Here is a 27,263-nt window from a genome sequence, read left to right on the forward strand (position 1 = left end):
ACCTAGTAGGTATTTAATAAATGCCTATTGAATGGTAAATGAATGTAAAGAATGCTTAGATATTCAAATAGATCTGTGATCTCATAAATGTGAGCATGCCCTCTACTGATACAGATCATTGCCTTTCCATGCTTGGCCATTCTGTGCATCCTTAGCCAAATAATATAAGTGACCTTGCTTTTTGTCTCTGTCCATAAATTAGCTATCAAAACATGTGGACCCTATCTTTTAGTGATAAATTATTACTTCAAAGTTCCATCATTTTTTCAATTTTCATTCACTCCATGCCATGATCTAGGGGTGTCAACTTTTTGGTGGGCAGATAGGTGACTCAGTAAATAGAGTGCTGGCCCTGAAATTAGGAATACTCATCTTTGTGAATTCAAATCAGCTCTCAGACTCTTACTAGCTGGGTGACTCTGGGCAAATCACTTAATGCTGTTTGCCTCAGTTCCTTATCTGTAAAATGAGAAGGAAATGGCAAACCACTCCAGTGTCTTTGCAAAGAAAACCCCAAATGGAATTATGAAGAGTTGTCAGAGACACCTGAAATGACTCAGCTACCACCAGCACTACCTTTTTTGTGTTGTGGACCCCTGTGGCAATCTGATTTCCTCTGTAGACCCCTTCTCATAATAATGTTTTAAAATTTATAAATTAAAATACTTAGATTACAAAGGAAACCAATTCTATTTAATTACAGTTGTTAAAATAGCTTTTGAGAACTCAAGAATAACCCTTGTGCAGTGACCAGGCATTAATTAGAACTTTAGTGAAGGAAAGAAAAGCTAATGAGTAATATTTGGTAGTTACGTTTCTTTCAAAAAGAGAAGTGTATACACCAAACTTGTTAAGCAAAGATACAATGCATGAGTGTTCAGTTCAATTCAACAAGCATTTTTTAAAGCATATACTGTGTGAAAGGCACTGCACTAGACCCTGGGAATAAAAGCAAAATAAAAACCAGTCTGCCCTTCGCTGCGCTTATGTTCTGGTAGGAGACGTGGTCTGGAAGCAGATGAACGGCCATATAGAAGGAAGGAAAGAGCACCACCCACCAGGAGGGCACCAATAGCTTCCTTGGCTTGGTGGTAGTTGAGCTGAGGCTCAGGATTCTGACCGGTACAACAGAGGAAATGCTTTTCAGTTATTGGGGAAAACCTGGGAGCAGGCATAGAGGTAGCAATGGAAGCTCCAGTTCTGGGAACACCAGAGCACTAGAGCAGTTTGGCTGAAATGTCAGTGTCCAAAGGAAAGTAATGAAATGTTGTCAGTGAATGTAGGCTGGGACGAAATGCTACAGAGCTTTAAATGCTGGGCTGAGGAATTGTATCAGGGAACCATTGAAGATTCTTCAGCAAATGATATGGTGAGAGCCGTACTTTAGGAAGTGCAGATTTCTTGGATCAGTTTTATGGTATGCAGGTTAAAGAGAAAGAGGTTGGAAGAAGGGTGATAAAATCAGGAGGCTACTATAGACCAAGCAAGAGGTTTTAAGAACCCAAATTGGGCTGTTGGCTGAGTCAGTGGAGAGATGTGAAAGATGAAAGACATATTGGAGATAGAATTAGTAAGACTTAGCAACTGATTGTCTGTAGGGGAGTTGTGGGAGAATGAGGAAGTGAGCATAACAACAGGGTTGTGAATTTGAGTGACTGGAAGAATGCTCTTATCAACAGGTGGGAAAGTTTGGAGGAGAACTTGGTTTTGGAGAGGAATTGATCAATTTTATTTTTTTTGATATATTGATTTTGAAATTCTTAGGGAAAGATACAGACACTTGGTGATGCCAAACTGAAACTCAGAAGAGAGATTTTTCTTTTTTTGGTCCAGACCCTTGATTTCATTGGTATAGAAAATTTCTAGCGAGGAGACTCTTATATACCAATTCAACTGTTTTCCAATTTATGGTCTTAAAGAATTGGTAGGGGTTAGGTTTGAATGTAAAGTTTTTGAAGTTGATTGCACAGAGATGGTTATTTAAACAAGGGGAACTGCTGAAATTGACTGGATGGTGTATTTAAAAGAGAGAAGAAGGCTCAGGACAAAAAGAGGACAAAGCCATGAACAGTCATGGTTAGGAGCAGTAGATGAATGATGATCTAGCAGAGGTGACTATCAAATACTACTCCGGCAAATGAGGAAGAGATAGAGAAAAGTGTCAAAAAACCAGGCGGGAAAAGAACTTCTTAAGGGGAGGGGGAGTGGTTTGAGTATCAGAAAACAGCAGAGCTATTAGTAAGGATCGTTTGAGAATAAGGCCCTTAGATTTAGCAATCAAGGAATAATTATAACATTAGAAAGAGCAATTTCAGTTGAGTGGTTGTAGCAGCAAGCACCTAGCATACCCAGGGTGGCTGCCAACACAGGTTCTTAGATCTGCTTCTCCAAAGGAAGACAACTCAGAATGGGTTAACAATCTTACTTTAATCAATCAAACATGTATCATTTACCTAGTTCAGGGGAAAAAGGTCAGCTCCCCAAACTTTAGAGGATACAAACAAGTTACAAGCAGACAAAAAATACAGAAAGAGAAACAGATCAGTGGACAGAGCTTCCCACTGTCTGACCATTACACCCATACCTAGTCAGTTACCAGAGAGGGGAGCACCAACATTTGAGTTTTCAAAGCGCAGGGGGGGGGGGGGGGTCTCAACAGCTGCCCAGTCTCATCTGGCCATGTCATACAACTCTTCCCAAAGTGAGCCCCACAGCAAAACCTTACATCAGGGTATATATAGCCTTCTCCTGGGTCAGAGACCATCACAACCCTCATGACCCACTGCCCAATCACAAAGTAACAAGGTGTGGGTGTTCCTCAAGAACTAAGCCTTCTACCACAGCCTCCAGGTGAACACATTCAGCTTATTAGGAGTCAGAGCATATTCTCAAATCAGGGAAGGTTCTCAGAGTCATCTAAGCCTGTCAAAGGGCTTACGGGCAAGGAAGATCTTCAGATTCCCATTCCCATAACAGTGGTATATAGAACCAAATATTGAGGGGTTGCAAGGCGAGTGGGTTCTAAGGAGGTGGAGGCAATGATTATAGACAGATTTTTCCTTGAAATTAGATGAAGATACATAGGGCAATAGATTGTGAGGATGGTGGGATCGGGTGAAAGTGTTTTTTTGTTTTTTTTTAAGAATGAGGTTATGTTTGTAGGAAGCAGAGAAGGAACCAAAAAATTAAAGGTTAGAAAGAGTGAGTGAGCTGCTTTGGGAAATTGGAGGAGATGGAATCAGAGGCATGAGGGGAGGAATTAGTCTTGGCAAAGAGAAAGTTTATCTTTTTGTCAAAGACTAGGGCAAAGTAAATGAGAATGGAGTACAGTAAATAGGCTGTTTGAGGGGTAGAATAGGGGAGAAAAGAAGAGGTCATGACAAATGACCTTTTTTTCCCCTCAGAAATATAAAAGATGAAGTTACTCCTGTTTTTAAAAACATGTGATCACTGGAAATATGGTTGGTGGTATAGCTAAAATTTAATTTGATAACTGCTTTTGCCATTTAAGTTTGCTTTTACCTCCTTATTTAAATTATTTTGAGAAGAATCTTAAGCCACCTTAATACTTAAGTATTATTTCTTGCCTGTTTTTACTAGAGCCATGATTTTTACCATTTTGTAGTATTTCATAACTTCTGAGTGGTGAGTGTGATATGCACATGTGGTTTTGTTTTCTGTTTGCTGCTTTGGTATTTTGTACTTACTTAAATGTTCCAGATCTTTTGTTATAAGTTTCAGAAATGGGATGTAAAAACCAATTTTTAATATTTTCTCTTTTTAAAAACAAAAATCACTTGGCTTTTGAAAATTTATTTTATAAATACACATAGATATGAAGCATGTATTTATATATCTTTTTCACCTTCTCACTGCACAAGAGTGAATTCATGTGACAGGAAACTGATAAATTAAGAAAACCAAAATAGGTGATTGGTTCAGCTGAGCATCAGCACGTATACCTAGGCTGCTAGTTGGGGTTCTGTTGATTAAGTTGGAGCAGTGCCGAGGCAGTGGGCCGGGTGAGTGGTTTCCAAGTGACGGCTTCCCTGATGGATGCTGATCTTTGGGAGCTTTGCTTGTTTCGGCATATTCAGAAGTTAGATAGCAAGAGAAGCAACAGAAAGCTAAAGTATTTTAAATTGTGTGTTTTTAGGAACCGGAAGTTTTTGCATTCTGTGACCGATAACCTAGACGCCAAGTTTTTGTTTGCTTTGTGTTTGGATTTGAGGAAATATATGTATAGTAGCCTAACAAAACCATCATATGTTCTTATAGAATTAACTTTTGGACACAGATTTAGCTGGTGTCATCACCAGCAAGTCAAACCTCAAAATCCAGACTTGGAATCATTAATTAGTTAGATGTCCAATAGATTATCTTTAAGTTAACAGTTCCTCCATCTACTGCCACAATTCACTAGCAGTTCAAAGATGTTTATTCTCTGGATCTGAGTGATATTGACACCACCGTATAGGAATAGTTTTGCCTTCATTCCTCTGCACTGAGGAGTAATGTAACATCACGGGAAGAAAGACCTGCTTCTGATGCATGCTCTGGACTATTCCTGAGACTGTAAATTGAAGAAGAGATGGTAGAAGACAGTCTTTCCTTCCAGTGGTGTCTTACACCATTGATATCGCATACGCATTCCTCAAGGGTAAATGGGTGAAATAAAAAAAGCTCTTTATGTGATTTTTATCACACATTTTTTTCTTTGGCAATAGAAGCAAAAACTGTCCATTTTGTTGTTAATCTGGGTTTTCACTTGGGCAGTTTTTAAAAGGGAGTGTACATGCTAGTACTCCATGAAGTTAAAATTGCTGGTCGTGTACTAACATTCACATGTTAAAGTTGAATGACTGCTATCATCATGTGAATTTCATGGTGTTGAGTTTCCTAATGTGGTTGTACATTTCCAGTGGTATAATTACTGTGTTGATAGGTTTCTCAGCATCGTTTCTTAGCAGAGAAGATTCTAGAAATGAAGCAAGACTATAAATCAGATAAGACTTGATCATTGGTAAGTGATTTATGTAGGAAAGCAGTGTAACATAATTTTTTACTTTTTATCTTAGCTTCTTAATTTATGTATTCCCCTTCCCCCACCCCTACCCTTCTTGTAATTGTAAGGTATTTGTACATTATTGATACAGAAGCCAGATTCTTTTTGAGGAATTACTAAGTAGAGTCTTGAAGTAGATGGATGGAGAAGAATATACATTTTAAGGCACAAAGCTATTTTAAGCACTTAGATCTTATTTCAGTACTAATGAATTTTCTCAGAATAAAAATGCCATGTATTCCATGAATAGTTCTATCATATGTTATTTTTAGAAACCATTGCACAATTTTTTATATAAGCATATGTATCTATTGAAATTCCTTATGATTTTCTTGTAGTCTTCACTTCAGCCGACAAAGAGCAATAAAATTGTAACTATTTCCTGGACAAATTTTTTTTTAATATTATTTTGTAAATATAACTTTTTTCTTCCATATCTAGGATAAAGTACGAACAGAAAGCTATCGAGATTTTATATACCAAAATCCACATATTTTTAAAGACAAGGTGAGTAGCTCAAGCCATGGTGGAATATTACCTGCTTTTATTATGTTTAAGACTTTATTTCAACTTGAAATTTAGGACTAAGTCTTTAGGTGGTAAAGCAGCCTCCTTGAGAGATAAATATTTATCTTATAGATATCTTGGCATTTTCTAGCATTGTTAAACTACCTTAGTACAAACCTTTTTTTTTTTTTTGCTTTTTGGAGGGGAGAGGGTAGGGCAATTGGGGTTAAGTGACTTGCCCAAGTTTCACATGGCTAGTTTTTGTGCTGAGTGTCTGAGGCCGGATTTGAACTGAGGTCCTCCTGATTTCAGAGCTGGTACTCTATTCACTGTGCCACCTAGCCACCCCAGTACAAACTCTTAAATCTCACTAATTTAGGGTGGTATGTTGGGTAGATTGAAAAAAAAAACCCAACAACAACACCTTAAATAGAAACACTTTTTAAAAAGCAAAATTAGTTTGATTAATTATAACTGGTAATAGAGGAAATTATTTCACTGTTGGTGAAGCTTCTGTATGTTTTATATTATATTCTTTTTATTAAGACCTTTCTTCCGAGTGATGTTTACTGATTTAATCTTTATATAGACATCTTAGTTTTTATAGTTTTTTTTTAAATATGTTTTCAATATGTTTAAAGATGTTTTCAGAAATGGTATATTTCTGTGATTGTTTTTCCTTTATTTTAGACATTTTCCTTTAAAAGAATGAGTGTGTGTACATATGTATATGTATGTATATCTATATTTTTAATTAAAAAAAATTTGTCTATCATTTGCAAAATGACCCAAGGGATAAAAATGTGGTTCATTCTTCCTTTTGGGGAATTAGTCCACTATTTCATTTGGACCAATATTTATCAGATGTATCTTTGTTTGTCAAATTTTCATTGATCTAAAAAATATTTTCCAATTGCATTTTAATCTGGTTTGGATTGCATTTAGAAGTGTTGTTGCCATGATATGGCTTGGGCAGAATGTTTGACACTTCTGCCTTAAATAATAAAAATATTACATCACTTTTATCTATCACCTTATTGACCTTCCCTCTTCTCCTTCTAGGGGTATCACAGACCTTTACAGACATATCATGGGCTATTTTTTGTTAGTGTAGCAGTATCTTTTTCATTTTTGTGTTTATCTTTAATGGTAATTGTGCATTACATTGTTTTTCATTCAGATTGGAATTTCATTCCATAGTCCTCTTTAGAGAATTTAGGTTTCATTTGGTGCTATTCTAACCTGGGGAGCTGTCCAGCCTGGTGCATTTATGATGTTCTGAAATTGCCATTTTCTTATTGTAATTCTTTTCTGCTGTTCTACATTTCTAGTTATTGTTACGATCCGTTTTCAGATCTTTCGTCCAATACCCCTTAATTCTAGTTCCTTCTCTCTGACATCTCCATGTTATCCTGTATCGATCTTGTTTTTATGTGGTTATTTATATGTTATCTCTCCTAATCTCTCCTGTTTGACCTTGAACACAGAGACTGTTTGTGCTTTTCTTCGTGACCCTGGCACTTAGCACAATGTGTGACACATAATATGTTTGTAGGCAGGATGTGGCCAGTGGAGAGTGAGAAACTGAATGTGTATGAGAAAAAGAAGAACTTTTTGGAGCAAGGTGTTGAATAGGTAATAGGAGGTGAGATTAGCTTTTAGCAAGTAGTAGGGAAGGGCCAAAGAATAGATGATAATCATAAACAGTTTGAGGGAGTTGCTGACATATGGCCTCCATCTCAAGTGAGTAGGAAGTGATTGTCATCTGCTGTGAGAGTGGGGATCAGGGTGCAATTGAGAACTTGAGAAAAAAGGAAAACGTGTTAACAATTGCTACAAGGAATGAGGAGTGAGTTTGTGAGAGTAGAGAGGAAGGATTGCCATCATAAATCAAAAATTTGTATTGATTGAGATCAGCTCCAGTTTGTGACCTATTCTAGCAATGCTCAGCAGCCTAGGAACTGTTGGATTGGATGGGATCAAGGACAAAAATGGGAGAGCTGGATTGCAGAGATTACCCAGGGTTAGAAATTAATAGGTCAGCAATGGCAGAAGATCAGAGTTTGATGGGCCCTCTTAGTGGTAGTAGTGAATCTTTAAAATGGCAGACCAGGAGATCAAGTTGGAATTATGTAGGTAAATGAAACCAGAGTAGGGAAAATGACATTACTGAATAATGAGGAGTCAAATAGAAGGATCACAGGATCCAGGATTCATAGGATCATAAATCTAGAACCACCCGCTTCATTTTACAGATGTTGAAAATGACTTCCAGGAAGATTAAGTGGCTTCCTCCAGGTCTCACTGGTAGGAAGCTTAGGAATCCGGCTTGAGCCTAAACCTTGAGCTCTAGAATCTTCAGACCACTTTGCAAGAGCAGCACTCTCACCTTTGTGTTCTTTAGATAAGAAAATTGTAATTAATTTTAGAGTCTAACATGCTTTAAATTTTTATAATAGATGCAAAATGTATCAGTTCACAAATCTCCTGTAGAGACAGTATGACTTTTCGCCCTTACTTGGCATAAAGTGATACAATATTTTATTATGCATTCATGATTACTATTCATCATTAAATAAGAGTATTTACATTCAAATCAATTCTTTCTAACTTTGATTGCTAAACATAATTGCAAGAGATTACTTTTTGAGCATGTAATGGATAAAATATGCTTGAAATTCTTTTTATCATTTTGAATCATTTCCACTTGTTTATTTGATCATTCTGTTTACTTCATTTACAAAATACACAGATTTTATGCTATGTCATGTATAAGTGGACACTCATGAATATTTGTTTTGTATGTTCTGCCTTATACTATATATACCCAGTTCTTTGCCTAGTTATAGCCTGATCAAGATTTTCATTTTTAAAAAGAATTTTATTGATACCTTTTGGTTTTCATCATAATCATTTCTGGACATATTCTCCACTACTGCTCTGTAGTGATGTTTGCCTTGTAAGTAAAAAAAAAGCAAAGTTGAGCAAATCCAACCACATAATAACTGGGTCTGACAAAAGGGAGAATATATGCAACTTTATTTAACCATAATCATTCACTTCTCTGAGTAAACCTCATTCTCCAGGGACAAGAGGTCCTAGTCATTATTTAAGAAAGTGTTTAGTTTTGAGTGTTCTTTTTCTTAATATTATTAGTTTACAAAGAGCTAATCTAAGCCAATCTATAATAGTATTTTCCCTTAGAATAAATTGCAATTGGATCACCATTTTGCAAGTAAATTTTTTGTCTTAATGATTCTCATCATAAATTTTTTAATATTGAAATAGATATTAGAACAGAAGAGATACTAATATGTACTTCTATTATTCCAGGTAGTTCTGGATGTTGGTTGTGGAACTGGAATTCTCTCTATGTTTGCAGCTAAAGCTGGTGCCAAAAGGGTCATTGGAGTTGATCAGTCAGAAATACTTTATCAGGCAATGGATATCATAAGGTATATGAAGTTTTTTGCCCCATTTTAAGGTGAATGATAATTTAAAAATTTTTTAACATTAGTTCTTTTATTTGTTATAAGTTATGTTATTATCAACAGAATACAACTATTCATGTAGAGTAATGGACACTGAGAAAATGGCACTCCTTTGGATGCAAGTCTCACCTCATTGTAGGTCTTAACTGTAGGTGGAAGGATATCTCATCAGGTATGTGGAAGAGAGGACTCATTTTCAGCCATGGGTTGAACCATATGGTCATTTTGATCTCTTTCAGCTTTGAAAAATCCATGATTTTCTGAATTGATTTGAAGACAAAAAGACAGAGTTTATACATTTGTTCATTTTAGAACAAGTTTTTCTACCCTTGGTCATTCTGTGAAATTCTATCTTGTGAGTTATTATATGTTGACAGTTTATTTATCTCCATAAGAAGCAACACTTAATTTTTTAAGAGTTCCACTCCCCACCAAAAACAACTTCTTGTCCTTAAAGTCATCCTAACTAAAGTCTTACTCTCTAATATTTTGTCATGATGTGAAAGGAACCCTGGTTTCTTGAAGGATATGCCAGGGTATTACATTTTTTGGTAGCTTCTGGAAAAGATTGAAGTATTTGTCTGGTAGCAGGTCATTTACTTTCTGAAGCCAATCTAAATGTGTAGAGATTGAACAAGGAAACATTCTACCATTAGGGAATCATAAAGGGGAAGGGAAGAAGCATTTTTTTTTCCCTTTTTGGAGCGGGGAATGCAGGGCAGTTGGGGTTATGACTCACCCAAGGTCACATGGCTAGTAAGTGTTAAGTGTCTAAAGCCAGATTTGAACTCAGGTCCTCCTGACATCAGGGCCAGTGCTCTATTCACTGTGCCTCCTAGCTGCCCCTGGGAAGCAGCATTTTCTAAGCACCCACTGTGCTGAGTGCTTTATAGATTTTATTTCATTTGATCCTCAGCAGTGCAGGGGGAAAGGTATTGTCATGATTTTACAGTTGAGGCAAACAGGTAAAAATGACTTGCCCACAGTCATGTAGGTAATAGGTATCTGAGGCTCCTGTCTTCCTGAGTTGAGGCCCACCTTTCTATCCTCTGTGCCACCTAGCCTCCTCTTAAAATAAAAAATAGCCTTCACCTCTCAGTGATTCCATTCTTCTTCCACTACCAGTAACTGTCTTTGATGACAAGAAGTACGTGGGAAGACAGTAGTGGAGCAGCGGGATTACTATTTCTAGTGTGCTATAGATCACATAGTTCTTAGACTATTTACAAACATCGACCTTTGTCTAAATGTGAGATCTTGTCCATTTACCAACAATTGAGTATCCTACTAGAGAAACGGAACCACACCCATGCTGACATGTTTGTGTTAAATTACTCTGAAAGATACAATAAAAAAATCATAACTAAAAAGATGAGTAATTCCCAGGTTCTCAAAACTGAATAAAAGGGTTGGTAGATTTATTTTCATGTAAGAGCATTATTTTGTGAGACATTTCATTGTCTAACCTTGGCAAAGTTCATTATAAATATTTAATTTAATATGCCAATATCTGGCACAGATGTTGGAAAAATGGAAAATTTGTATGCATGACTTGACAAGATCTTTTTGATTAAATAAGTATAGACCTTTAAACTCGTACACTTCATTGCTAAGGTAGTTGTAGAGGGAGCTCAGTGAAAGCTGTTGGAAAACGTATCTAGGAATGTAGAATCCAAACCTTGTAAATTACTGAGACTCTCAAGTACATGGTGATCATCAAGCACTACTACCCACCCCCACAGCTACCCCCCCCAAAAAAAAAGGAAGTAACTGATAATCTGTGGGAGTCACTTTAGCAGCAGTTGTCTCTTGTAGTCAGGCTATTGACTAGTTAGAGCAGAGGTCAGAGTAGAACACTGGAATGTCTGGCATCTCACCAATTTTGGAGTTCTCACCTAACAGGCAGATCACAACTAATTCAGGATTGTCCATCTTAGGTTAGTGTTAAGCTCCTTTACAAAATTATTCATAATTCACTGGCATTATAAATCACTTTTCAAAGATGACATAAAATCAGACTGAGATATAAAGCAATAAAACCCCAAGTACAGTCTGGTACATTACTAATACTTAACTGTCATCAATTATCATTGACCTAATACCAGTTTTATGGAGTCTTAAGTAGAACATTTTGCTGAACTCACATGGAATATAACTTTTCAGGCTTGCAGGTGGCATAGTATTTCAAACTTCTCAGCCCTGTTTGGAATCAGTGTTTCTTACAGGGGTTCATCTCTCTAATAAAAGAACTACTTCATTTCACTGATTCAAAGGTCAAGTGTTAATTTGCCATTATCTCTATTCCCTGTACTTGCCTTACTGTCTAACCCTGCATTTGGGGATAGAAGCAGAAAGAGAATGTTAAAAATTTTATGTCTTTCTTATATTTTTTTACATATATATATTTTCTTACACATATATAGTTACATATAGTAACATGAAGCCATGTCACTTTCTCATTCTAATCAAAAGGAAGTATTTTTTCCATGTATTTAAATTAAGGTGAATTTTTTCTCCTAAATTTAATTTTGTTGATCATTTAAGTCAACCATTAAATTTGCTATTTTTCCCGAGTGATACCATCACATTGATTGGGTAAGATGGAAAATTGTCTCACTGACAAAACTGAGAGTTCAAAAAAAAAAAATCTCATATGAAAGTAGAGCCTTGGGGGGGTGCAGAGCCAAGATGGCAGAGTAGAAGCACAAACTTGGTGCAGCTCCCCTCCAGTCACTTCCAATAATGTTAAAAAATGACTCTGAACAAACTTTAGATCTACAGAACCCACAATGAGGCAAAGAGAAACAAAGCTCCCACTGAAAGAAGCCCGGAACTGTCTGTCCCACCAGTCTGGGAGCTAAATACAGGCCCATGTAAGCTGCATGGTTCCCAGCCCCAGGGCAGCCCCTACCAGTGGCGGGCCCAGAGCAGACTTCAGGAGAGAGAATCACCAGCAGCTGTGGCGGTTTCCAGAATTATCAACCCATAAATGCCAGAAAGAAAGTAAAAGGTCATTGTGGAATTTTGTGGGAACAGGGAGACCAAGAGCCCGGTCCGGCCCCTGCCCCCCCGGGTGAGAAGCATTGGAGGGGAGGCAGCTGTGCAGCCACCATTGCCTGGAGGTCTCAGGAGCTCCTGGCTTGCAGATTGCAGAGGGACCGAGTGACCATTCAGAGGGTAATCCCTCTTGCCTTAACCTGCTTGGATCTGAATCGAAGTCTTGGGTGGTGGTCCTGGGGTGTGTCCTGTGACCCAGAGCTTGTGGTATCTGTAGAGAGGGCATGCAACTAATAGCTTCAGCAGCTGTGAAAACCCCAGTGATTTGGGACGAAGCTCTCTCCATTCCAGAAGTAGAGTCCTACTGTGGCAAAGAGCTCAAAAGTCAAGTAATTGACTGGCAAGACGAGCAAGCCCAGGAGACATAATCAAACCATAGATTCCTTTTTTTGGGGACAAAAAGTATCAAGGCATGGAGCTGGAGGAAGACAGCAAAGTCAGAACTCCTGCATCTAAAGCATCCAAGAAAAATATGAACTGGTTAAAGGCCTTGGAGGAGCTCAAGAAGGATTTTGAAAATTAAGTAAGAGAAGTGGAAGAAAAATTGGGAAGAGAAATGAGAATGATGCAAGAAAATCATGAAAAGCAAGTCAGCAGCCTGTTAAAGGGGACCCAAAAATACACCGAGGAAAATAACACCTTAAAAAATAGACTAACTCAAATGGCAAAAGATGCTCAAAAAGCCACTGAGGAGAAGAATGCCTTAAAAAGCTGAATTTGCCAGATGGAAAAGGAATTTCAAAAACTCACTGAAGAGAATAACTCCTTCAAAATAATATTGGAGTAATTGGAAGCTAATAAATAACTTTATGAGAAATCAAGGTACTATAAAACAGATCCAAACAAATGAAAATATAGAAGGCAATGTGAAATATTTCATTGGAAAAACCACTGACCTGGAAAATAGATCCAGGAGAGATAATTTAAAAATTATTGAACTACCTGAAAGCCATGGTCAAGGAAAAAAAAAAAGAGCCTAGATACATCTTGCAAGAAATTAATAAACAAAATTGCCCTGATTTGGGGAGGCCAGGTAGCACAGCGAGTAAGAGCACCTGCTCCAGTGTCAGGATGACCTGGAAATCGAATCCCGGGCTCAGACACTTGGCACGCACCCAGAAACACCTGGCCATGTAACTTGAGCAAGTTACTTAACCCCGATTGCTTAAAAAAAAAAAAATTGCCCTGATTTTCTAGAACCGGAGGGCAAAATAGAAATTGAAAGAATTCACTGATCACCTCTTGAAAAAGATGCCAAATATTATATATATGGAAATATGGGAATTACATATATAGAAATATATATTTGCATATATGCATATTTATGTATATATAGATATAAATATATACAGAAAAATTATAGGAATATTATAGCCAAAATCTAGAGTTCCCAGGTCAAGGAGAAAATACTGCAAGCAGTCAGGAAGAAACAATTTGAGTATTGTGGAAAACACAATCAGGATAACACAAGAATCTAGCAGCTTTTACATAAAGGGACCGAAGGGCTTGGAATAGGATATTCCGGAGGTGAAAGGAGCTGGGACTAAAACCAAAAATCACCTACCCAGCAAAACTGAGTATAATGCTACAGGGGAAAATATGGTCATTCAATGAAACAGAGGATTTTCAAGCATTCTTGATGAAAAAACCAGAACTGAACAGAAAATCTGACTTTCAAATACAAGAAGCATGAGAAGGTAAAACAGGAAAAAGAAATCATAAAGAACTTATCAAAGTTGAATTATTTATATTCCTACGTGGAAAAATGATAGTTGTAACTCATAAAACTGTTCTCAGTATGAGGATAATTGAAAGGAATATATGTGTGCGTGTGTGTATATATATATATATATACACATATGTATGTATGTATAGGAGGGTATATGTGTATAAAATATGTGAGTGTGGGCATATGTATGTTCATGTATACATAGAAGGCACAGGATGAGTTTGATATGAAGGGATGATATCTAAAAAATAAAATTAAGAGGTGAGAGGAATTTATTGGGAGAAGGAAAAAGGAGGAAATATATTAGGGTAAATTATCATATAAAAGAGGCAAAAGAACTTACAATGGAGGGGAAGAACAGGAAGGTGAAAGGGAATGGAACAACCTTATTCTCACTGAATTTGGCTTACAGAGGGAATAACACACACTCAATTGGGTATCTTATCCTATAGGAAAATAGGGGAGTAGGAGATAGGAGGGGGTTTGATAGAAGGGAGGGCAGATTGGGGGTGAGGGTAGTTAGAAGCAAACATTTTTGAAAAGGGATAGGGTCAAAGGAGAAAATGGAATAAGTGGGGGGCAAGATAGGATGGAGGGAAATATAGTTGGTCTTTTACAATATGACAACTATGAAAATGATTTGAGTAACTACACATGTACAGCCTATATTGAATTGCTTGCCTTTCCAGTGGTGGCGGGTGAGGAGGGAGGAAGGGAAGAAATCTGGAACTCAAAGTTCTAAGAACAAATCTTTAAAAAAAAAAATTTTTTTTTACATGCCCCTGGGAAATAAGATATACAGGCACAGGGGTAGAGGTCAGTCTTTCCCTGCTAGAAAGTTAGGTGGGTGATGGGGGAGGATATGGGGAGAACGGATTGGGGGAAGGGGTATTCAGTGGGCTTGCTATTTTGGCGTGAGGGATAGGGGAAAGATGGGGAGAAACAATTGTAACTCAGAATCTTGTGGAAGGGGCAGCTAGGTGACACAGTGAACAGAGCGCTGGTCTTGGAGTCTGGAGGACCTGAGTTCAAATCTGGCCTCAGACGCTTAACACAAAAACTAGTCGTGTAACCTTGGGCAAGTCACTTAACCCCAATTGCCCTGCCAAAAGCAAAAAAAAAAAAATCTTGTGGAAATGAATGTTGAGAACTAAAAATAAAGAAATTAACTAAAAGAAAAAGAAAATAGAGCCCTGAAACACAATTTAAAATAATGTGACAAGGCTTTTTTTTTTTTTTCAGAGAAATAGGAAGCAGTTTCATTATAGCAGTGCTCTATCATGTTTCATTTTATTTTGAAAAACAAAAGGCCTCAGCTAAAAATTAGGCCTGTTGCTAAATGTTTTATACACAAGCACTCTGAAATAGGTGTGTAAGCTAAGTTATTTATTCTGCTATGAATACCCTGGTTCCAATCAGTGCAAACAAACAGTAAACAGAATTGCTTCCTGTTTTAACAGCTGCTCGTGCAGATTTGATAATTAATTAGATTTTGACAATTCATATTGGAACATTTAGAAAACATCAAAAATCGTTTGTAGTGGGGAATAAAATTATTCAAATAGCCTTTTATCTTTGCCATTATTTCTCATGTTTTCTATATTATTTCTTGTAAGTACTGTTTTGATAAAATTATTTTCTTGTCTAGAAATCAGTCACTGAGTGATTGCAGATGTAATAGTGGGAAAGAGGAAGAAAAGATAAGGATTTTGTTATGTCAAATTTCACTGTCCTCTCTTAACATTTGCTGTCGTGATAATTGTGTATGTCCAGTAAAAATTGTTATTTAATAGAAGACAAAGAAATCACTAAATTCAGATTATATGGTCATCATACTGCTATGTCTTTTTATAAAATTCAGAGAACTTCATTGATTTAATCAAATTAACACTGTGTATGTGTTCATGTTTTTGTGTGTGTGTGTGCATGTGCATTGTGTAAAAACATGTCATTATTTGAAATGAAATTTTGTTAAAGGTAAAATGAGATGACCAAAGTTATTAGAAAGAACACTGGACTTGGAGTCACAATGTATATAGACATAGTATTTTGCAAGAGGAAATAGAAACTCAAAAGATTTATTTTCCATAGGTTTGTTTCTGGTCCAGAACTAGGAGCTGAGTCTTTTGTCTTTCAAACCAGTATTCTTTTCATGATGTTTAGCCTTCAGCCCTGTCATGTACTGAGATCCATAAATTCAGTTATCTCCATCAGCCTGCTAGACATTTCTGCTTACATGTCATGGTGTCACCTCAAACTCAGCTTATCTGCAACTTTTATTTTATTTTTTTTGCTTTTTGGAGGGCAATTGTGTGACTTGCTCAAAGTCACACAACTAATAAGTGTATCAGGTGTGTGAGGCTGAATTTGAACTCGGGTCCCCCTGGCTCCCAGGGCAGGTGCTCTATTCACTGCGCCACCTAGCCGCCCCTTATCTGCAACTTTTAGAAATGGAACACTGGAACTCAGGTGAGAGGACAGGGCTATAGAAAGTTGAATTCTGTGGTGGTGGGTACTCTGTATTCTTCCCACATCTAGAGCCTGGTGATCCATTATTGGTGCTACATTTTAGGAATAAATTGACAAGTTGGAGTACATCAGGACAGATTTGCCAGAATAAGAGTTTAGAGACCAAGCCATATTTGGATTTAAAAAGAAAAAAAGGAAATATTTGTCCTGGAGAAGAGAGTTCTTCAAATAGTTGAAAGAGTTTCATGTAGAAGTAAGCCTCAGATTTCTTCTAGCCTTAAAAGTGTAAAAGCTGACTTCAAGCTTAACATAAACAAAAATAACCCAAAATCTTGGTAACTGATCCTGTCATTTCCTGGCAACTAGAGGGAGAAGAAATGGAAGCATTGTGAGATTTTTATATTCTTGGACTCAAAGATCACTGCAGACAGCAGCTGTAGCTATGAAACTAAAAGGCACTCTTTGCAAGGAATGCTATGGCAAATCTGGACAGCATATTAAAAAAGCAGACTCCACCTTGCTGACAAAGGTCCATATAATCAAAGCTATGATTTTTTCAGTAAGAGTGTATGACTGAAAGTTGGACTTTAAGAAAGCTGAACACTGCAGAATCAACACTTTGAAATTGTGGTGCTGGAGGAGACTTTTCAGAGTCCCTTGGACAAGGAGATTAGAACAGTCAGCACTAAAAGAAATTAATTTAGACTATTCAGTGCAATGTCAAATACTGAAGCTGAAGCTTAAATACTTTCCATAATGAGAAGATAGGACTCATTGGAAAAGATGTTGGGAAAGACTGAAGGCAAAGGAAAAAGAGACAGCAGAGGACAAGATGGATAGTGTTGTGGAAGGAATGAATATGAGCTTGGACAGATTTCTGAAGATGGTGGAGCATAGAAGGGCCTGGTGTGCTATGATTGATGGGGTCATGAAGAATCAGACATGATTGAACAACTGAAAAACAACATGCCTGAAAAGGCAGAGTTAGGAGCAGGGGTTGCAGAAGAGCTATAGAGGGGAAAAAAAAAACCCATAATGAATGTAAGGGAAAGTTTTCCAAGAGAGTTTTACAAAAGTTAAATGTCTTCTGCAGGAAGACATAGATTTAAAGGAAAAGGAGCACATTGGGTGTTGAACCCATTTTCTTCATTTTTAGGGGAGGAAATGGGCTCAGGGAAACTGATTTGTTCAGAGTCCAGCAAGTAGTAAAGGACAGAGCTGAAATTTGGATCCTAGCCATTTGGCTCCACACTAAGTTCTGTTTTCACTGCCCCATCCTGCCAGTGGCTTTGGATTTTAAGGCAGGGATATTAAAGAGTGGGAGCTAATTTGAGATGCCAGTTAGACTAGAACTATGAGGTTCTTTGCAACTCTGAAATTCTATGATTCTCAGATCTAAGCTTTGCCACTATTCATATAACTACAAGAAAGTCATCAAGGCATTGTTTCCAAAACTGTAAAATGGCGATACAAATGTACCATCCACATAACAGAACTCTAAAGGCCATGGATTTGGAGTTAGAGAACCTAGATTCAGTTCCCTGTTCTCCAACTTATAGCCTCTGTGACTTCATGCAACTCACTTAACCTCTTAGCTTCAGGTCTTCATTTGTAAAATAAGGGATTTGGCTTAATTGACCCCTAGGTTCCCTTCAACTTTAAATTTATGTACCTGTTATTATTCCCATTTTACAGATGCAGCCTGAGGCTTAGTGAATTAAATGATTTGTCCATGATTATGAAGTCAGTAAATGTTGGAGCCAGCACTTGAACTTAGGGCTTATGAGTCAAAGTCCAGTTTAATTGTCTTATTACTATGTCATAAAACCTCTCTCCTTTATACATATGTAAAGTGCTCTCTAAATCTGATATAAATTCATGCTGTTATTATTATATAACTTAAGTCAGTCAAAGAAATTTTAAGCTTTAAAAAAAGCAGTTTTAGGGGCAGCTAGGTGGTGCAGTGAATAGAGAGCATCAGCCTTGGAGTCAGGAGGACCTGAGTTCAAATCTGGCCTCAGACACTTAACACTTACTAGCCGTGTGACCTTGGGCAAGTCAACCCCAATTGCTTTACATCCTCCCTTCCAAAAAGCAAAAAAAAAAAAGCAGTTTTACATTACAGTATATCTCTATATATGGGCTAGAAAAAATCAGTTATAATTTCATTACATAATATATCCTAGATACAGTTCTATTCCTTGGCTGAAATTTTTTTATATTGATCTCATATTATGTCAGGTGTCAGGTCAACAAACCAAGTTGAATAAAGTTGTCTTTTGAAGTTTCACAAAATGTGTTTAGCATATTTTTCCAACTATTAATACTAAGTTGTCATTTACAGGCTAAATAAACTTGAAGGTACCATTACTCTGGTCAAAGGAAGAATTGAAGAAGTTGATCTACCTGCTAAAAAAGTAGATATTATCATATCAGAATGGATGGTAAGTTGCCTTTTTAAACAATGTTTTTTTCTTATTTATATAACCTAAAAGAAACTGAAAGGATTTAAAAAATTATTACAGTTTACAAATAGAAGGGTAAAATGTCTTTGTTTTTATTTTCTCCAGTAAATTTTGTTTTACCTTCATATTTATTCTGTTTGTCTTTTTAAAAAATGTGTTTGATGTATGCAAAAACTTTTGGGTTTTGTTTTCTTCTTTCTCTGCCTCCTCCCCCTCCCCCTCACTTTGTTGGTAAGTTCAATCCGTTCAGGTTATAGTTGCTAGGTGTGTGTTTTCATCCATTTAATTCCTTTGTATTGAATTTTACCCAACCTGCCACCCTTTTTAAGTTAGCACTTGGTCTCTGAGATTAGTTATTTCGATTAATTTTATTCCGGTCTCTTCCTACAGGCTATTCCTGTTTCCTTTCCCAATCCTTAATTTCTTTTTTGTTTAAATTTTTTCAGTTTACGTCATTCATTTCCACAAAATTTTGAGTTACAAATTTTCTCCCCAATTTTTCCTACCCACCACCCCAAAACAGCATTCCCACTGAATATTCCCTCCCCCAATCTGCTGTCTCCCATATCTTCCCTCCTTACTCGTTCGACTTTCCAGGTAGATCTCTCTATGCCCCCGTACCTGCATATCTTATTTCCCAGTTACATGTGAAGTAATAATAATAATGTATATATATTTTTAAACATTTGATTTTAAAACTTTGAATTACAGATTCATTCCCTTCCTCAGCCACGTCACCTACCCCCATTGGGAAGATAAGCAACTAAATGTAGGTTGTACATGCATAGCCATGCAAAACATTTCCATAGTGGATACATTGTTAAAGACTGACTACACTTCCCTCCATCCCATCCCACTCCCCACTTGTTCCATTCTCTACTTTGATCCTGTCCCTTTTCAAAAGTGGGTGCTTCCAACTTCCCTCCCCCCAACCTGCCCTCCCTTCCATCATCCCTCTTCTCTTCCCCTTCCCCTGTACTCTCCTGTAAGATAAGATACCCAATTTAGTGTATATGTCATTCCTTCCCTAAACTAAATTCAGTGAGAATTAGGTCGACTCATTCCGTTTTGCCTTCCTGTTCTTCCCCTCCATTGTAACAATTTTCCTTTGCCTCTTCTATATGAGATAGTTTATCCCGTTTTGTCTTTCCTTATCTCCTCTCATTATATTCCCCTCACACCTCTTAATTTTACCATGTAAGTATCATCCCTTCCTATTGAATTGGTCCTGTGCCCTCTATCTATGTATACCTGTAAGCATATATACACACACACATATGTATTCATGTGCTTATATACCCTCCTATATAGATATATATGTATACATATACATATATACATACACACATACATACATACATACATACACACACATACATATATATTTCTATTCCCTTCAACTATTCTCATACTGAGAAAAGTTTCATAAGTTACAATTATTGTTTTTCCATGTAGGAATATAAGTAGTTCAATTCTGATTAGTACCTTATGATTTCTTTTCCCTGTTTACCTTCTAATGCTTCTCTTGCTTCTTGCATCTGAATGTCATATTTTCTATTCAACTCTGGTTTTTTCATCAAGAATGCTTGAAAGTCCTCTATTCCACTGAATGACCATATTTTCCCCTGGAACATGATACTCAGTTTTGCTGGGTAGGTGATTCTTGGTTTTAATCCCGGCTCCTCTGACCTCTGGAATATATTCCAAGCCCTTCGATCCTTCAGTGGAGAAGCTGCCAGGTCCTGAGTTATCCTGATTGTGCTTCCACAATATTCAAATTGTTTCCTCCTGGCTGCTTGTAATATTTTCTCCTTGATCTGGGAACTCCAGAAGCTGACTATAATATTCCTAGGAGTTTTCTTTTTGGGATCCTTTTCAGGAGGTGATCGGTGGACTCTTTCAACCTTTATTTTGTCCTCTGGATCTAAAACATCAGGGCAGTTTTCCTTGAGAATTTCTTGAAGGATGATTTCTAGGTTCTTTTTTTGATCATGTCTTTCAGGTAGTCCAATAATTTTCAAATTATCTCTCTCCTGGATCTATTTTCCAGGTCAGTGGTTTTTCCAATGAGATATTTCACATTGTCTTCTATTTTTTCATTTGTTTGGATCTGTTTAATAATATCTTTATTTCTCATAAAGTCACTAACTTCCATTTGTTCCAATCTAATACTGAAGGAATGATTCTCTTCAGTGAGCTTTTGAGATTCTTTTTTCCATCTGGCAAATTTGACTTTTTAAGGCTTTCTTCTCATCGGCTTTTTGAACCTCTTTTGCCATCTGAATTAGTCTATTTTTTAAGGTTTTATTTTCTTCCCTCAAGTTCTTGACTCTCATTTCATAATTTTCTTGCATCATTCTCATTTCTCTTCCCAATTTTTCCTCTACTTCTCTTATTTGATTTTTAAAATCCTTTTAAAGCTTCTCTGTGGCCTGTAACCAGCTCATATTTTTCTTGGAAGCTTTTGGTGCAAGAGTCCTGACTTCACTCTCTTCCTCCTGTTCCATGCTTTGATCCTTTTTGTCCCCAAAATAGAAATGTAAAATTGGATTGCTCTGTTTTCTTTGCTTCCTCATGTTGCCACTCAATTACTTGACTTTTGAGTCTTTTGCCACAGTAGACCTCAGCTACCAGAAACAGCTTTATCTGTTTGAGCTTTATCTCAAACGCTGAGTTTTTTGCAGCTACTGGAGGTATTGGTTGGGTGCCCTTTCTGAAGCCTCCACATGGTCTGGCAGACTGCTTACACACCCCAGGACCTCCACCCTGGACAGCTGTCCAGATCCAAGCAGGTTAAAGCAAGAAAGATTACCCCTCAGACTGATCGCTTGGTCCCCCTACAATCTGCAGACCAGGAGCTCTGAAGCAGCTCGGGGCTTCACAGACCAGGAGACTCAGCCTTGGAGACTCAGCTGCTTCTTGCCCCAGGGGCTAAGGCCAGATTGCTCTCCCAAACTACTTGATCCCAACGTCGGCACTGCACTGACCTCTCACTTTTTTCCTTGGCATCTATGGGTTGATAATTCTGTAAATTGCCACAGCTGCTGGTGATCTAAAGTCCCTCCAGCCGGTGGCTGGTCAGGCCTGCCCTGAGGCTAAAACCTCAGGCTGGTGCAGGGCTGGGGTCAGCTCCCAGAGCGCTGCACTGGCTGCTCTCTGCCAGCCTGCCAGGCTGTCCTCAGTGGGAGGTTAGCTTCTCTGTGTCATTTTGTGGGTTCTGTAGCTTTGAAGTTTGTCGAGTCATTTTTTACATGAATTGGAGGTGGTGGCAGCCAGAGTTGCATGGAAGTCCGGTTTCTGCTCCACCATCTTCTCAATCCTTAATTTCTGAATGACTTTTATTTCCTTTCCCACTTCTTTCTTCCTTTTTATTCATTTAGGTTTTTTTTCTTTTTATCCTCTCCTCCCAGCCTAGAAGAGTACCATTTAGAATTCACCATCTGCTCCAACCTGCCCAGTCTGTATTTGTCACTTGAGTCGCATTCATTTATAGTTTCCTTTCATAAGACTTGTTAATTTATTCCCTCCTCTTCTTTATTTCTTTACTTCGCTAGTCAGTTCTGAAAGAGAGTCTCCCATTCATGGCATATACATTTATGTGTTCTTCATTCTATCTATGTACTTCATACAAAGTTGGGCTTCCAGAAGACAAAAACTTCTCTCCTTTCTGGTTTGGTTCATCAAAATGGTGCTAGATCTTACCCAGTGTTCCCTCTGCCTTTCTTGCTTGTTTAATTTTTTTTGAGGTTCCAGAAATATTAATTTATGACAGAGGTAGTATGGTATGCAAGGACTTGCTCTGTTTTCCAAGTCAGTGCCAACCCTATTCTCTGTCTTTGCATTCAGTGTTTTGCCCATCCTAAAGTCTTACTTTCTTCTCACTTTCTCATTTGGGGTAGTATGTAGTTCTGAGTAACACTTACCTTGCTCAGAAAAATCACTCCCAAACTTCCCGGGCCCCATAAATGAAACCTCTTGTTCCTTCTGGTTCATGTGTGCACCCTGTAGCATTCCTCATGTAGGATGAGACCAGTCCCTGCACTCCTCTGCCACCTTACTCTTGTTTCTCAAATCTTATTGACTAATAGCAGATATAGAGAGATTATGTCCTCTTCTATATGTAATTTAGTATTATGATGATGTCAATGCATATTTTAAAGTTACTATTAAAGTAATAGGAATGTAAAAGGAAAATATTTCTGTTATTCATAGAGTTGATGAAAATAGAATTTTAAGTTGATAAATATCTGGCAGGAAATCAGATGATGTAGAAAGTAGTAACTCCTTATGGCTACAATATTTTATTACATTGGTTTTAGATCTTTGAACACAGGTTTTGACATTTGGAGGGTTGTTTTTTTTATCTTCAATTTTGCATGTTGCCTAATTAAAAGCATCAATAATTCCTGTGTTTAGCAAGGAGCTTCCAAAGATTCCAGCTTTAACAGAGAAGTAAATTCCTGTCCTGAGACCACTGTCAGTGAGTCAGCGATCCTAACAATTATTCTTATGTTTCTGAGGAGATAGTTTCATTTCTTTGCCAGGCTGCTCACGTTAGTGAAATCTCAGTTGTAGCACATTTCTTAGAGAGATTTCATCTCTGTTACCAAACTCCAGAGTCAAAAGATCTGAATCATTTTTTTCTGATCATTTTTTAACTAAGCAAATAGCTTTGAATTAAATTAATAACAGTGGGGCGGCTAGGTGGCGCAGTGAATAGAGCACCGGCCCTGGAGTCAGGGTTCCAATCTGACCCCAGACACTTACTAAAAGCTAACTGTGTGCCCTTGGGCAAGTCGTTTAACCCCAGTTGCCCTCCAAAAAAAATTTAATTAACTAATAACAGCTACCATAAAATATAAAATAATGTTAATTCAGTAATTATATTCAACTCTGTTACTTCTCTGGAACTAATCCTAAAACAGCTTACCCTGACTCCAGTCATTCTTCTAGTTTATAATAATTTATTCAGTTTCCTTTATGTGCTTTAGCACTTTGCTAAATTTTGTGTGGCACAGAAGAATACTGGTGGAAGTAAAACTATTTTAAATGAAAAAATTTTGTGACCATTCCTCCCTTACTAAAAATTAGTCAGGTACTGTGTTAACTGCTGGGGATACCTAGAATATTTCTAAGCCATATTGCCATTCTTTTAATATTGATGCAGGGAAGTGGGGGCAGGGCAGGCATTTATTAAGCACCTTCTGTGTGCTGGACACTGTACTAAGTGTTTGCAAATATTATCCCGTATGGTCCTCATAACAGCCCGGTGAAGTAGGTGCTATTATTATCTCTCTTTTATAGTTGAGGAACCTGAGCCAGACAGAAGTGCCTTATCCATGGTCATGTAGCTAGTAAGTGTTTCAGGTCTTCCTGATTCTAGTTTCATTGCTCCATCCACTTTGCCTTCTAGCTGCTTCTGTGAGCCAACAGTACTATATGATCTAGCTACAGAGACCTTCTTGCTGTTCTTCCTCACACATGACATCCCTAATTCCATGCATTTGCACTGACTGCTTCTCAAGACTAGAACGTACTCCCTTCTCTTCCAGCTCTTAATTCCTGTTTCCTTTAAGACTAATTCGAGTAGCACCAGCTTTTCTGGACACCCCCAGCTGCTCATGTCCTCTCTCTCAAAATTAGCATTTTTTAAACATATTTTACATATATCAGTGTGGCCTCCCCAATAGAATATAAGCCTTTAGAGGACTGGGAATGTTTCATTTTTGTCTTTATATCCCTAGCCCCTAACACAGTGTCTGGCACAGTATTGTTGGTGTTTGTCCTGCATTCTCAAAGAGGACCATAACATCAGGGAGGCGATGCCATGAAATGCAAGTGAATCGGATTTAAGTGAGGGAGGGCAGTGCGAAGTCATCAGCCTCATTGTCCTCCAGAGCCATCTGGGTCCAGTGGCAAGATACAGATCAGGATGAATGGGGATGGCCCAGGATGCAGTGAGAGACCTTGCCCTTTTTAAGCTAAGTTCTTTAACAGGTCTCAGTTTGACTGAGGCGCACTGCCCATTCAGTGATTAAGGCTAGGTGAGTAATGAGACAGAGGATGCCTTCTTTTATGTATTTAAAAAAAAAACCCAACCAATCAGGGAGGGGAAGACCCTCCCAGGGTAGAATGGGTAGAATGATTTCTGGGGGTAGTATGCTGAAGAAAATGCTTTAGGCCTCTGTCATTGTTCACTAAGATGTTTAGCTCTGTAGTTCCTCTTCACATAAAGTGATATTAAGGGTGCATTCGTGGGTATTTCGAGGCTAATTTGAGAATTATCTTGGCCAAATGCCAAATTGAGTCATCTGGGCAGATGGGGAAATATCATTCATAGCATAGTGTATATACCCTTGGCACTACCAATAGGACATTTTAGCTGAACTGATTCTCTGAGCAGCAGATGGTATAAACTGGCTCAGATCTAGTTAGAACTGGAACCAGGCGTACTTTCTAAAATATATCTAGTGTTTTTAAGTTGCCCTCTTAGATTGATTTGGGTAGTGGTCAACTGGTGAATGCATTTTTCATGTCTAGAACTTTCTACAAATCGGCACTTAAAAAACATAAGTATCTTTTTTCTTTAAAAGTATGAAAATTGTAATGAAACAGGATAACTTAGAATGCACTATTCTTAGACACTGTTATTTTCATTTTTCCATTGTTAAATAGTATTTTAAATTTGAAAGGAAAAATAAACATCCTTTAGTATTGGGCACAGATATTTAATGGATGTATAATTCATTGTAGCAGTGATAGACATTATATCTTCAATGATACATATCCATTTTATCCTGCCCTGGTCCACTAATCATACCATAGCTTGCTGCAGATAAATGCTTTGTCTACAGATGTTTATGAACTTTGCTTATTGTTTTTGAAAGTATTTTATTTCAATAAGAATTAAGTTTTATAAGCAAATCACAATGTTAGCTTTTCATTTAGTAGTTTATTATTTGGACTTCAATCTTTTAAGAATTATCTGGCTTCATCAACACCTTTTATATTAGGTTTTCTGTTAATAACAGCAGCTCTCATTTTTAAAAAATTAAATTGTTTATTTTTAGTTTTTAACAGTCACTTACTTGCATAAGTTTTAAATTTTCTCCCCCTTCCTCCCCAAGACAACTTGTAATCTGATATGGGCTCTACACATACATTCTTATTAAACACATTTTCACATTAGTCATGTTGCATAGAAGAATTATAATGGGAAAAACCATGAAAATGAAAAACAAAACAAAAAAAGAAAATAGTATGCTTCATTCTGTGTTTAGCTTCATAGTTCTTTTTCTGGACATGACTGGCATTTTCCATTATGTGTTCTTTGGAATTGTTTTAGGTCCTTGCATTGTTGAAAAGGCGATCAAAATCAGTCCTCCCATACTGTGGCTGTTACTGTGTACAATGTTCTCCTGGTTCTGCTCCCCTCACTCGGCATCAGTTCATATAAGTCTTTCCAGGTTTCTCTTGAAGTCCGCCTGTTCATCATTTCTTATAGTACAATAGTATTCCTTTATATTCATATGCCACAACTTATTTAGCCATTCCCCAATTGATGGGTATCCTCTTGATTTCCAGTTCTTGGCCACCACAAAAATAGCTGCTATAAATATTTTTGTACATGTGGGTCCTTTTCTCATTTTTATGGTCTCTTTGGGATACAGACCTAGTGTGGTATTGCTGGGTCAAAGGGTATGCACATTTTTATAGCTTTTTGGACATAGTTCCAAATTGTTCTCCAGAATGGTTGCATCAGCTCACAGCTCCATCAGCAATGAATTAATGTTCCAATATTAGCAGCTCTCATTTCTAAAAACTTTTTTTACTTGATGATGTTTTTATTTTCAAATCACAGTTTCCCTTATTGCCCTCCTTCTCCCTCTACTTGAGAGCTAGCCCCTTAAAGGCCAAAAATGAAAAAGAAAAGAGAAAAAAGTCAGCATAGCTGATCAATACCTCAAAAAAGTCTGAAAATATATGCAGTGTACAACACTTGTGGATCTTCCACCTCTGTAAAGGGTAAGTGGGAGAATCTTCTCACATCTTTTCTTTTCAAAACTATGATTGTTCTTTTTAATTTTGCATTATTTAATTTTTGAGTTTTTGAAGGTGAGTTACATTTTATGCATTGTTTTCTTTTTTTCTTTTATTTCTTTGTTTATTTATTTTTTTGGGGGGGGGTTATTTTTTAGTTTTCAACATTCATTTCCACAAGATTTTGAGTTAAAAATTTTCTCCCTGTCTTTCCCCCATCCACCACCCCAACATATGATCCTACTGAACACCCCTCCCCCCAGTCTGCTGTCTCATATCTTCCCCCATCCCCCCTCTGACTTTCTAGTAGGGCAAGATGGATTTCTATACTCCAGTGCCTGTATATCTTATTTCCCAGTTGAATGTAAAAAAAAATAAATAATAATAATAATTTTTTTAACATTTGATTTAAAAACTTTGATTTCCAGATTTTTTTTTTT

The 27,263-nt window shown here is 37.3% G+C and overlaps 1 protein-coding gene across 1 annotated transcript in view; it reads left to right on the plus strand.

Annotated features, from left to right (window-relative positions):
- PRMT3 (protein arginine methyltransferase 3) overlaps positions 1-27,263 on the plus strand; it is a 153,162-nt gene that overhangs the window by 23,549 nt on the left and 102,350 nt on the right. The window contains exons 8-10 of the mRNA XM_069091287.1: positions 5,507-5,572; positions 8,906-9,027; positions 18,663-18,762. Coding sequence (XP_068947388.1) covers positions 5,507-5,572; positions 8,906-9,027; positions 18,663-18,762 — 288 coding nt within the window. The remainder of the gene's footprint in view (positions 1-5,506; positions 5,573-8,905; positions 9,028-18,662; positions 18,763-27,263) is intronic.

The sequence above is a fragment of the Petaurus breviceps genome, unplaced genomic scaffold, assembly GCF_028583685.1.
Source record: "Petaurus breviceps papuanus isolate PSGF00001 unplaced genomic scaffold, PetGlider_PUasm1.0 188, whole genome shotgun sequence".
Classification (NCBI taxonomy): domain Eukaryota; kingdom Metazoa; phylum Chordata; class Mammalia; order Diprotodontia; family Petauridae; genus Petaurus; species Petaurus breviceps.